The 13,054-nt window shown below is 43.3% G+C and overlaps 1 protein-coding gene across 1 annotated transcript; it reads left to right on the top strand.

Annotated features, from left to right (window-relative positions):
• The first annotated feature begins 2,438 nt into the window (after nucleotides 1-2,438).
• On the top strand, nucleotides 2,439-6,202 carry donson (DNA replication fork stabilization factor DONSON). Its single transcript, XM_079185418.1, has 12 exons — nucleotides 2,439-2,971; nucleotides 3,158-3,232; nucleotides 3,351-3,551; nucleotides 3,705-3,883; nucleotides 4,034-4,109; nucleotides 4,278-4,380; nucleotides 4,506-4,599; nucleotides 4,779-4,919; nucleotides 5,050-5,248; nucleotides 5,336-5,405; nucleotides 5,514-5,644; nucleotides 5,903-6,202. Exons 1-12 carry the CDS (start codon nucleotides 2,522-2,524, stop codon nucleotides 6,041-6,043), a joined length of 1,860 nt encoding a protein of 619 aa, XP_079041544.1. The 5' UTR covers nucleotides 2,439-2,521; the 3' UTR covers nucleotides 6,044-6,202.
• Nucleotides 6,203-13,054: the final 6,852 nt, after the last annotated feature.

The raw sequence follows: 13,054 nt of genomic DNA, 5'->3' as shown, positions 1-13,054 counted from the left end.
CTCACAAACTCAGGTGACAAGCTCCACCAGCAGCAGTTGTGATAAACGTGTTTTGACCCTGCGGACGGCTTCACTTCTTCAGGCAGCCTTGTCAGCAAGGAACGTGAAAAAAGCCCAGGTTGATTTTCACAACTGCTCAACATCTGGAAGTGAACTCCAGTATGCCCCAAACACATCCAAAGGCAAAAGTGTTTATAGATTTTCTGATGGGCTGGACTTCATTGGAGAACAGCCGAGTGATACTCAAAGAATTGTGCAAATGGAAATTACAGTCTCTCTTCTAAGATATTTTCGGTGCTTGAGAGAGACGTTCGAACACGCCTACTTTCACACCTCCTCACAGCTGGCCAATTACCGCGAGACGTGGGCGAGAAGGTTGTCCGTTTCAGATAGTTAAAGTTACTGTGAGAAACTTTTACCGCTAACAAGACCATCAGCGAGAAGATTGCTACTACCGTAGAGTCGCTTGTCATCTGTGTTATCGATGCCACCGCGTAAGATTCTGGTGGAATCAGATGACATCACACAGTTCAGACCCCAGGGGGGCCTTTGACCTGCAGCAGAGCTGTGGTGGGAGGTGGAGAGCTCGTAGCTCGGCAGCAGTGGCTCCTCCGCTGGCCAGGAGCAGAGCTGCGCCTCGCTGGCCCGCTGGGAGCCAACCACGACGGCACACTGCTCAATCACAATCAGCTTTATCGGCCAAGTATGCATGCACACATGCAAGGAATTTTACTCCATTTGTTTTCATCTCTCTCAATGTATTTGCTAGAAACAAGGACAACAAAGCTGCACAGACGAAGGTAATGAGTAGACAAGACTGTTATGTAATCCTGTTATGTATAAAAGTCGAGAAAAAATAGATGTATATAAATAATAAAAAAATGATACAAGTACTGTATTTGAGATTCATAAAGACAACATTCACATCCAGCTTCCTCCTAGGATCAGTGACTCTATGGGGCTGTTAATAAAATACACAGCCTCGCCCTGAGCTGCTTGTTAAGATAAGAGTACCTGTCAACATACAGTCAGAGTTGGTTTGAAACACAACCATAGCTTCCTGTTAGGATAGAGTTACTCTATGCGGCTCTTATTTTTAAAAATACAAGCAGACTTAATGTTCACCATGATAGATCATCTAATTCAAGGCAGTTTCAGGTCTCTGTGCGTTGAGGTACAGTTCACTTGAACCAGAGAGTCGTTCAGCCTTGATGGACCGCTGACATCTAGTGGTCTAAATGCAGTCTGCTTCCACAGTGGATGTGGTCCCAAAAGAGGTTCACGTTCTACACTTGTTTTCTTCAAGGGGTCCCACAGTCGTCGGGACAATGGAAGGTTGTAGGTGGTGTTACTGTTCAGGGGCACATGAGGTGGTAGGGGTCGCTGGGGTTCAATAGATGCCTGAGTACAAAAATCACCATAAATTCAAAACGGACTCACCGTTTTGACGCTTAAAGCATAGTTTTCTCTCCTCTGCCTTACCAACAGATACAATAATTGATTTCTAACAGCAGCCATCATTTGGCGCCTGACTGAGCTTCAGATGTGATTGATGACCCGCAGTAATGACAAACGAGGGACAAATTAACAAGGGACACAACATTTACATAATGTCCTATTAATCACTGTGACAGAGGTGATGATGGAAATGAGAAGGGGGTGGGGGGTGGGGGGGATTTATATATTTATATTTGAGATGTAATACCAAACCATATGCTTGGTGTGCAGCTCTGCTATAACTCAGTGTGTGTGCAGTGGTTTAGTACATCCAAAGTGTGGCGCACTATATCACAAACTTATCTTTGTTAGAAAAAACATTCAAATAATCCACTGCAATAATATGACCGTTTCTGCATTTAAATTGCGTGTTTTGCAATGTCTTTTTCCATTTAGGTGTAAAATGACATAGATGTCAATAGAAAAGTAAAATTACCTATAGTAATAATTGTTATATATAAATATCATACACTTAAATACAAATATATTGAATATTATGTTTAGAGAAGTTCTAAGAGAAGCTTTGCTGTTAATGCGTTTTATTTGTATTCATTCATTGTTAGAATTAAATATTAATGAATAATTGAAATAATGAATTAATTACAAGTGATTAAGAGATACTTGAGAAAACGTTTCTTAGCTTTTCATAGTAATTCTTAACACAAACAACACATTTCTTTATAGTAAACAAGACACACGATTAATTTACATTTTCAATTACAATTCAACAATAATGTGATTTGTTGTCATGGTGTTTTATAATCAAGTCACTTGCGCGGTGAAAACTGCAAATGTCGTATTTGTCATTTGGAAAGTAATAGATTTTCCTCCTAAAAGCGGTGTACCATTTTCCGTTTTTATTTAGTCAAGCAAACGCACCACGCGAGGGAGACTTTACGTCAGCACGCTACGCGCCAAATTTGTAATGTACGGAAAGCGCAAAACGAAAACAGCTGCGGTTCCGGTCTTCTTATCGTTTTGTCGTTGACGTTCGGCTGTTTTTGAGAAACCTATCCTCCTGAGGATGTCTCAACAGGAAGGCTATTCGCCCAGTTTCAAGCGACCGGCTGAAATCATGCGAATGAGGAGGAAGAGAACTCGGAGCGAGGCCGGTGTCTTCTCGAGCCCGAGCGGACGGGGCTCCACGGGCAGCCCGGGACAAAGCGACTCACCGCGGGCATGCGTTCGGCCCTTCTCCCCGGGGCCGCTTTTCAACAACCAGAACCGCCCTGGAGGTGGGATGAAACGCAGAAACCCGTTCGCGAATATCGAGAACACTTTCAGCCCCAAAAAGAAATTTCTCATTTATAACGACGACGGGAATGCCGAAGCTGCGGACAAGATGAGGACACGGACAGAAGAGGAGGGAGACGAGGAGGACATGTCAACAAAGACGGAGTGTCATGGAGGTCTGCCTTTCAGTGCGAGGCTGGCCGAGGCAGAGAAACAGGAACACCAAGATATGTCCAGCAAGGTTGGTTTATAATAAACACATAAATACTTCGACTTTACAACTAAATACACACAGTGAATTAACGTTACGTAGTGAGTCGGGACTAGAGCGTGGTCCCATGTCCCTATAGTTCACGTGGCACATTAGACAGATGTGTCATTTTAATATTATTATCATATATTAACATGTCTCTGTCCTCTCCTGTAGGAGTGTCTCACTTTCTCTGAAGATGACTCTCTATTTGAAGAAGAGGAGGAAGATGTTAAAAGTCCACTGCTGAAGGTTTGTTGTTGTTGTTGTTGTTGTTGTTGTTGTCGTCGTTGTCGTCGTTGTCGTCATGTCCTTGTGTACCACAGCCACTCGTGTTCAACATGTCCCCTCCCGTCTTGCCTCCTCCCAGAGTCCCCAGGCCATTGCTCCGGCCTCCATAGCTCCTCCTGTCTGCACAGAGTACCCAGCGGACTGGAGCCTGAAGACCCGCCTCCTCTTCACCTCCCCGCTCACCCTGTCGTGGGCCGAGCACCCCAAAGCCCAGGAGGAGGCTTCAGGGTTCAGCCATCACTGCAGAGCTCAGTTCAGCACTCTGCCTCACAGTCTACAGGTCGATTATTACACATGACAGCAGATGTTTTGAAGAAGATCTTTTTTTATTTAACTCAGTATTGTGCCGTAAGCATGTTGATCAATAATCAAGCCAAGCAGCAGAAGTATGTACGTAGAAAGAAGTGTTTTGAGCCTCCCCGTGTCCCTGCAGGATCCCAGGTCCTGCTCTGAGCTGCGGGCGGCCTTCCAGCAGAGTCTGGTGTACTGGCAGCACCCCTCCCTGCCCTGGATCCCTCTGTTCCCCAGGATCAACGCTGAGAGGAGCTTCACTGGGAGAAGCACCCCCTGGGCACATGACCGAGCCCTGCAGCAGAGTCTCATGAGTGAATGGTGAGAGACAGAGTAGATTAAGCCACTCTATTAAGGACTCTATTTTCCCATGTTTTTGTCTCTAATTGAGACTAAACATGCACAAAAACATCCAATTCATTGCTGCTCTTGTGTAAATCTCAGCCTTCTCTCTCTGATTGTGGTCTTCAGGTCAGTCAGTCTGTCGTCTCTCTACAGTCTATTGAAGGCCCGACTGTGTCCTTACTTCTATCTCTGCTCCCATCAGGTAGGTGTTGGTGGCGTTCAGGTTTTGGTTGTTTTTGGATCTAATTATGTTTCAGAGGAGGGAGCTGAATGCATGGTGTCTTTCTTTGATACCACCACTGGGGGGGGCCACCTTCACAGCAGCACACTGCAGTCAGTTCCCTTCATGTGACGGGTTCTCTTCTGTCAGTTCACAGTGTTGTTCAGGGCAGCCGGTCTCGGGGGCTCTAGCAGCATCACGGCCTTCATCTCTCCTACGACCAGGGGCCTCAGAGAGGCCATGAAGGCTGACGGTGAGTCCTCACTAAAGTACATGTTTAAATCCTACACTTTCAACTTCCTATCATCAGATACTTTAGTGTGACTGCATCATGCATGCATCACATTGGGAGCTCATTAGTCTTGTGTACCTGTTTAGGTATAGAGTTCAGTCTCCCTCTAGTGGAGGAGAGGAGGAAGAGCAGGGAGCAACAGAACCTGAGCGTGCAGCCGGGAGAGGAGGAAGAGCAGGAGTAAGTGTGTCGTCTCCTCTGTGATTGTATGGATGTGTGTGTGAAAATCATGTCTCAGGAGGATCACACTGACTGTATGGGATCGGGAAGAACACGTGTGCCATGGGTCAAACTGAATTCATTGAGCGGATGATTTTGCTGACGCGTGATGTGATTGTGGATAATAACTTGAATTGTAGGTGTTCTGAGCTGAAAGAGGGCGAGGCGAGTCCGGCGTGCGACGAAGGAGAGAATGATGATGAAGACGGCAGCTTCTCCTGGCTGAAGGAGATGGGTGTCCAGGACAAAATCAAGAAGCCAGACAGCATCACCATGCAACTGTATCCTCCTGCTTCTCTGACACCGACTGTCAGACCACTTAGCTAAACTTAAGCTTTGCTCAGGTTCACAAACACTATGTGTCCCAATGTCATGTCACAACCAGTCAGAGCTCCTTGACCACTGGTGTAGTCGTAAGGAAGGTCCCACTGTGTCTCTGGACCACAAGCCGGAGTCTGTGGTGTGTGTGGAGGGACCGCACACCTTCACCCTCATCAACTTCCTCATCAGCTGTAAGGCTCTGGTGGCTGCAGCGGGCTCCCAGGCTGGGTTACCCCCAACACTCCTGGCTCCCAGCGCCTTCAGGGGAGCTACAATGCACACACTGAAGGTGTGAACACACACACACACACACACACACACACACAGACAGTATACACAGAGTGACAGAGTAAAGGCATCTGTCTGTGTTTTTCAGGCCCGCAGTGTGAATGTGAAGAGCCAGGTTGGTTCGACCTACCAGAACATCAGCAGTCTGGAGATCACAGGTACCTCGGCTAGTGATCCGTTCTGCTATTTGAGGGCGTTGGAGTGTAGAATTTGTGGAGGCATTTTTCGATGTAACGTTGAACTCGTCGTCCCCTCCTCCCTTTTAGGACCTATCCTCCCCTCCTCCCTCCACACCGTCACAACCCTCCTCCGGCCCGCACAGAAGGGGAACTTCTCCGCTGCTCTTTACACACACACACCTACCGCTGTCATGAACACACACGCTGCCAAGCAACAGGTAAGACAGCCATGTATGAACCGATCAAACTTCGTTAATAACTCGATGCACTACAGAATAGAGCTAGTTAGCGTTAGCTGTTAGCAGCCGGTGGGCAGCACAGTCCTGCCTGACTAAATGACAGAGCTAACGGCTAACGTACGGAGGTTCCATTGAGGTTCCATTGATGCGTCCAAGCCTGTCCCGCCACAGAAAGCGTCGTCGGATTAAAGACTGCCGGGTTTCTTTCTTAGTCCAGCTGTCTCTGTGTGTCTGCAGTGTACTGGTGGGTCGGTGGACCTGTCTGCTTGTGGTCTCCATCCTGCTTCCCTCCAGCAGCTCCAGCAGCCCTCCAGCCTGGGCAAGACTGCTCTGACTCACATCAACATGAGCAACTACAGCTACATGTGGAAGAACTGATGGAGCGAAGTGTTCTCTCTAACAACGCTGCACTACTGCTGTGGTGGCAACATGGCTAAAAACATGTTCCACGGTACTTTGAAGAGACCCAACAGACACGTGAAGTTCAACCAGGACTCCATTGTCTTATACAAACATGTCCTCTCTCTTGTGATGATCATACTGTTCTCAATTTGTTTTTAATATTGATAAATACATCATTAGGGTGAAAATGTTTTGAACTACTTTGTTTTGTTTTTCTGTTTTATCAAATTAAAGTCCTGGTGCACCGTCATGTTTTGAGGTTGTAGTCTGAGACATGAGTAGACAAATTAACGCATTCTCTGGAATTTATTAAGTTTGATGAATTTCATTTTGTGTGTGTGTGTGTGTACTTCCTCACTGATGACATCATATTTGTGCTCTAGATGAAGCAGTGATATATAATCGATTCATTTACACATTCACACAGTCAGCAATTTCCTGCCAGCGGTCCTTCCTGCATTTGTCAGTTTGAACTGTTACTTACAGTCTAGATTATGTGTTTAACTTCTTCCTATTTGTCCGATTTAATAGTTTTCTCTTCGTTTTTAAAATGCGTCGCTCTGCTGACAGCAGACTTGTCCATGTGTGCGATTGGTTATATGTTGCAAACCCTTAAAGTTGGGTTGAAACCACTTTCTCTAAAACATTTGATAGTTTAGAAAACCTAAATTGGTGAAGAACAGAGGATAAGATTAGGTTTCGTGTGTTTAGACTGGAATATTAGATTTATTCAGAAACTTTTAGGATTGAAGATGGAACATAAAAGCGCATGAAAGCAGAGATTATACTCCAGATTTATTCATCAAACATTTCATTTTGTTATTGAAGCTGTTTTGACAAAAACGAGAAATAGATTATTTAAAATTTCCTCTCATCTTGTGAGGAAAGAGCCTGGAAGACGTTCAAATCAGGGAGTAAAAAATACAAAATAAATACCCACAACCAAGTCTGCATTTCTGCAGACTTTACCTAAGGGAAATACCCACAATTCATAGCAATGTGACATTAAACCCGGGGCTACAAGAAGGTGAGCAGAGGATGGCACATTGGTGTTTGGCATACATTAAATCAGAAACATTAAGGATAAAGATGGTACATAAAAACACATTCAAGCACAGGAATGCAAGCAGGGACTATATTATACAGCTTTATTCATCAAACATCTTTTAAGTTGATTATTTGACAATTACCTCATCTTGTGAGGAAAGAGCCTGGAAGACGTTCAAATCAGGGAGTGTTTTGATTAAATACAGCTGTCACCATTTAAACAGATGTAAACATTACATAACAAGACTATAGTGTGACCACAGCAATAATACATAGATAGCAGTAGTAAGAACAGCAATAAGAGAAACACAAAACTGATATGCTAAATAAATGTGTTTGATGTGTTCTATTACAGGGGACAGAAGGACTAATTGGTCCTCCAATTGGTTTTGTTGTTTTGGTTAGAAACACCGAATGTAAACTTGGCTTTTGTTTGCAAGAACCGTTGCAATGAATAGAAGAAACCAACACCGATCGAACTGATCATGAGTTTCTTTTTCAGGAAGATCCTTTACATAAATCAGTGCAGACCTGGCCTTGCTCCTCCACGCTCTGGGCAGTTTGACATGGTGTCCATGTGTCGGCTCCCATCTGCATCGAACATCTTTGTGACGTCAAACCTGTAACAACATCCCTGATTTAAATGAAGTGTAGTGGAAGTAAATTGATATTAATCCAGAGCAGTCAGGCGGAATAATTGGAACAGAAAACTGTTGTATATTGTGACATTTATTATCAGTACGAAAATAAGTGTACTGTCTATGATAAAAAAGAGGAAAAAACAACAAGGATTTAATGAAGTATGACTTTATTAGTATTTAGAGGAGGAGGTAATATGGTAATCAGAGGCCAAAAATGAAGAAAAAAACGTTTATTATTGTTCATAAAAGGGAAATGATTTGGACACCGCTGAGAAGAGTGAATTCTTTTTCTCAGCCAAACTATCTTTTCTGAACAGGTGGAGGCTCTGCTTTGTTCACACTCCTCTCCTGAACAAAAGAGATGACGGCGACCAGACTAACACGATTCAACGCTCAGGATTTCCCCTTCAAGGGCCGCTTCAAGCAACCAAATGTCAACACACCGCGTGTTAAAAAGAGGAACGGTTAGTGTGTCTGTGTGAGCCAAAGAGACACCACAAATCGGCAAGGGAAAACTGTCTGGGACGCACAAAGAGAGAATTTTGTACCAAAAAGACTGTCATTTTGGAAGATACCCACCTGATTTGTTGAAATTTCATAATTGGCTATAGAAGTCATTTTTACAAGAGCAAAAACTGTGGATTTTGTCCAATGTCGCCAACATTGTAATTGCTCTAGTAACTGAAAACATTAGACGATCATTTATATCAGTATTTTAAGATTTATATATGTATATATATATACACATATATATACATATACATATATATGGTTACATATAGTTTCATTTCTTTGCCATATTTTAAGGATCATCAGAAATCATTACATTCATAAATTCAAAGATAAACATTCAATCTGGTATCCATAGTAACGATGCCATGAAGGACTCCATGGACAGAACGGTGTCATGATGACATCACGGATTCTCTGCCTTTAATGTTGTCTTTGTGACGTCATTAAGCCCCTCCCACTGGTATTCAGCCCCTACCCTCTACTTCAAGTCTCACACATTTCACAGCAGGCAGTAGGTTGGTAAGTTGGTGCAGTAGGTTGGTAAGTTGGTTCTGAGACACATTTGACGATTCATATAGTTAGCATATAGACAGATATATATACATACGCATATACACCATAGTTAGCTCACATAGATTATTTCATAGATACATATAGACAGATATATATACATACACATATACAAGCAAATTGGTTCAGAGACACATTTGGCAATCGCAATGGAAAGCTCACTGAACAAAAAAACACGACAGGTGCTGAAGGGTCAGCAAAAGGAGATGGAATTCAATTCCAAAGAGGTCGAACCTCCAATGAACTTTTATTTAAGTTCACTGGAGGAACAAGTGAGATGTGAACTGTTGGACAACGAGGCGAGGCTCACCCCTACAAGATCTGAGGGGAGAGTCCTCCTAGAAGTTGATGAAGACTGTCTGCAACATTTTCTAGATGTTCTCCACGAAAACAAAACCACGAAATCCACCGAGTGGGAGATGGAGACATCTAAGAACGTCTGTCAGGAGAAAGCCCCTTCTAAGGCTTTCTGTCAAGTCCAGATGGACAAACAGAAAGCGGAGACAAACAAGATCGCAGCAGCTCTGAAAGAAACACAGGAGCTGCTGGAGTCTGAGCGTCTCAAGTTGAAAAATGGACATCAACAATGGCACGAGGAGAAGTCTTCCCTCGTAGCCCAGAACGAAAGAGGTCGTAAACTTTATCAAAAACAGGGGAAGATCATAGCTGATTTTGATAGAGTACAGAAGGAGGCTAAGCAAAAGCTGCAGAGATTCCAGGCCGCACATGAAGGCCAGTTGGAGGAGCAGAGGGCAGAGACCAACAAGATCAAAGCAGCTCTGAAAGAAACACAGGAGCTGCTGGAGTCTGAGCGTCTCAAGCTGAAAAATGGACATCAACAATGGCACGAGGAGAAGTCTTCCCTCGTAGCCCAGAACGAAAGAGCTCGTAAACTTTATCAAAAACAGGGGAAGATCATAGCTGATTTTGATAGAGTACAGAAGGAGGCTAAGCAAAGGCTGCAGAGATTCCAGGCCGCACATGAAGGCCAGTTGGAGGAGCAGAGGGCAGAGACCAACAAGATCAAAGCAGCTCTGAAAGAAACACAGGAGCTGCTGGAGCACGAGCGTCACGTTCAGCCTAAAACCACCACCAAGGCTGAGATGGAGTTATTTAAGAACCTCTGTCACGCTAGGATTGTTGAACTGGTAGATGTCAACAGTAAGCTCAAGGCAGCTTTTCTTAAAGCTGACCAGGAGCTGAAAAATGGACATCGACAATGGGAAGAGGAGAAGTCTTCCCTTGTAGACCAGAATAAAAAAGCTGGTGAACTTTATCATACACAGGTGAAGATCATAGCTGATATTGGAAAAGCACAGAGGGATGATAAGCAAATGCTGCAGAGATTACTCGCAGCACATAAAGGCCAGCTGGAGGAGCAGAGAGCAGAGACCAACAAGATCATGGCAGTTCTGAAAGATACTGAAGATCTGTTAGCAGCAGAGCGTCTCCGTTTCCAGGAACAGTCATCCATCACGGCACACCTGGAAAAAACCTGCACGGACCTCGAAAATGCCCAGCTGAAGAACGTAGCTACTCATCGAACATTGGAGGAGAAAGCTACGCAGATGATCATAAAAGACCAGAGGTCTCAAGCCAAGTTGGAGAAGCAGAGAGCAGAGATCGGCAACATCTTGGCAGTTCTGAAAAAGACTGAAGATCTGTTAGAAGCCGAGCATCTCCGTTTCCAGGAACAGTCATCCCTCACGGAACACCTGGAAAGCACCTGCAGGGACCTCGAACATGCCCAGCTGAAGAACGTAGCTACTCATCAAACATTGGAGGAGGAAGCTACGCAGATGTTCAAAAGAGACCAGGAGTCCCAAGCCCAGCTGGAGGAGCAGAGACTGGAGACAAACAGGATCAAAGCAGCCCGGAAAAAGACAGAAGATCTGTTAGAAACCGAGCGTCTCCTTTGGCAGCAGGAGAAGTCTTCCCTCCTTCAGGCCACTGAAAAGGATCTTCAGAACCAGAACACCGACAAGGAGAAGAAGAAAAAACGGTTCAAACTCTTCAAAAAGAGTTAATTAATGAACACAAAACCCTAAGAAAAAAATGAAGAAAAGACGAAGAAAAAACAGTTTAAACTCTTCAAAAAGAGTTAATTAATGAACACAAAACCCTAAGAAAAAATGAAGAAAAGACGAAGAAAAAACAGTTTAAACTCTTCAAAAAGAGTTAACTAATGAACACAAAACACGAAGAAAAAATGAAGAAAAGACAGTTCAAACTCTTCAAAAAGAGTTAACTAATGAACACAAAACACGAAGAAAAAATGAAGAAAAGACGAAGAAAAAACAGTTTAAACTCTTCAAAAAGAGTTAACTAATGAACACAAAACACGAAGAAAAGACGAAGAAAAGACGAAGAAAAAACAGTTTAAACTCTTCAAAAAGAGTTAACTAATGAACACAAAACACGAAGAAAAAATGAAGAAAAGACGAAGAAAAAACAGTTTAAACTCTTCAAAAAGAGTTAACTAATGAACACAAAACACGAAGAAAAGACGAAGAAAAAACAGTTTAAACTCTTCAAAAAGAGTTAACTAATGAACACAAAACCCTAATATGAAGGCAAATCACTGTCAAAATCCATAAATGAGATCCGTGCGTGTGTAGAGGTCCCACGTGTGCAAATCAAACAGCCGCGCACGTATTTTACTTTGGCGAGCTCTTTTACATCGCTCTTTTTCATCCACTAATTACTTTTAAGTGAGTTTGGCAAACAGTTCATATACAAACAGTGGGTCCTGACCCTGGCTCCAGATTCTTGACCGGTTTAAGGATCTGGAGCGAGGGTTAGATCCCACTGTTTGTATATTAACTGTTTGCCAAGTAAGTCCTTACTGTTAATATACAAACAGTCGTTCCGAACCCTGGCTCCAGATTCTTGACCGGTTTAGGGATCTGGAGCCAGGTTTAAGATCGCTGTTTGTATATTAACTGTTTGCAAAGTAAGTCCTTACTGTTAATATACAAACAGTCGTTCCGAACCCTGGCTCCAGATTCTTGACCGGTTTAGGGATTTGGAGTCAGGGTTAGGATCACTGTTTGTATATTAACTGTTTGCAAAGTAAGTTCCCAAACTCAAATAACTTACAAGTGATTAGTGGATGAAACATTTTTCAGATCCTTCACTACAGTAAAAGCAATTTTGCTCGTGTGAGCACAGATCTCGCGCACAGATCTCATTTGCGCTCTCCGATTTTGACAGTGATTTGCCCTCAATAATGCCCACTCAACCCACCCATCAACTCTGTTCATTCTGTACACATGACATCTATTGCACTTCTGTCCATCCTGGGAGAGGGATCCCTCCTCTGTTGCTTTCCCACAGGTTTCTTCCTCGTTTCTCCCTGTTAAAGGGGCTTTTGGGGGACTTTTTCCTGTTTCGATGCGAGGGTTCTGGGACAGAGGATGTCGTATGTGTACAGATTGTAAAGCCCTCTGAGACAAATCTTTAATTTGTGATTTAAATTTAAAAAAAAAAAAAAAATGTAATTGAATGTGTTTGTTTGAATTATTTCATGCTTGTAAATCGTTGTTGAAAATTCTAAGTTGTACTGCTGTCATGTTTAATATTTGAATGTGTAAAAATACATTTTGATGTATAAATTCAGGGACAATCACTGATGACTTCTCATTTGCACCCAACAGCCTGAAAATATACAGTAGGTTAGCTCAACTGATTTGACATGTTGGTCCAAATATAGTGTCTTTAGTCTGTTGGTCATCTAAAGAGAATAATTCAATTAAAAACACCTGAACATTACTTTCTGCAACATTTAGATGGTTTAGTACGAGTCTAGTGGCTTGAGAACTTAAGGCAATAAGGTTCATTTAATGTCACAGCGCCTTTCAAACACAGCTGCAATTCAAGGTTTTATGGCAAGGAAATGCATTAGAAAGGTTAATATATCCCGCATCCAGCAGCAGACGTGAGCAGAGGGCTGTAAAGACCCGCTGACGACATTATCAACTGTCTGCAGAGACCTGAGGCCCCGCCCACGCTAATGCACAGAGCGGGGTAAAGAGGCTGTTAGACAAGAATTACATGAATTGTGAACACACAACCTGAAATATACAGCCAAACAAACTAGGGCTTATATCTGTCACAGGACACACCATGTATCTGTATATAACCTTACATGGGAACAAATACAATTACCAGGACAGGACATGTTACAATGGCGCTAAACCGCTGGTGCGCGAATGGC

This window comes from Pholis gunnellus (assembly GCF_910591455.1).
Source record: "Pholis gunnellus genome assembly, chromosome: 24".
In the NCBI taxonomy this organism is placed as follows: Eukaryota; Metazoa; Chordata; class Actinopteri; order Perciformes; family Pholidae; genus Pholis; species Pholis gunnellus.
This window is presented reverse-complemented; position numbering and strand designations above follow the sequence as displayed.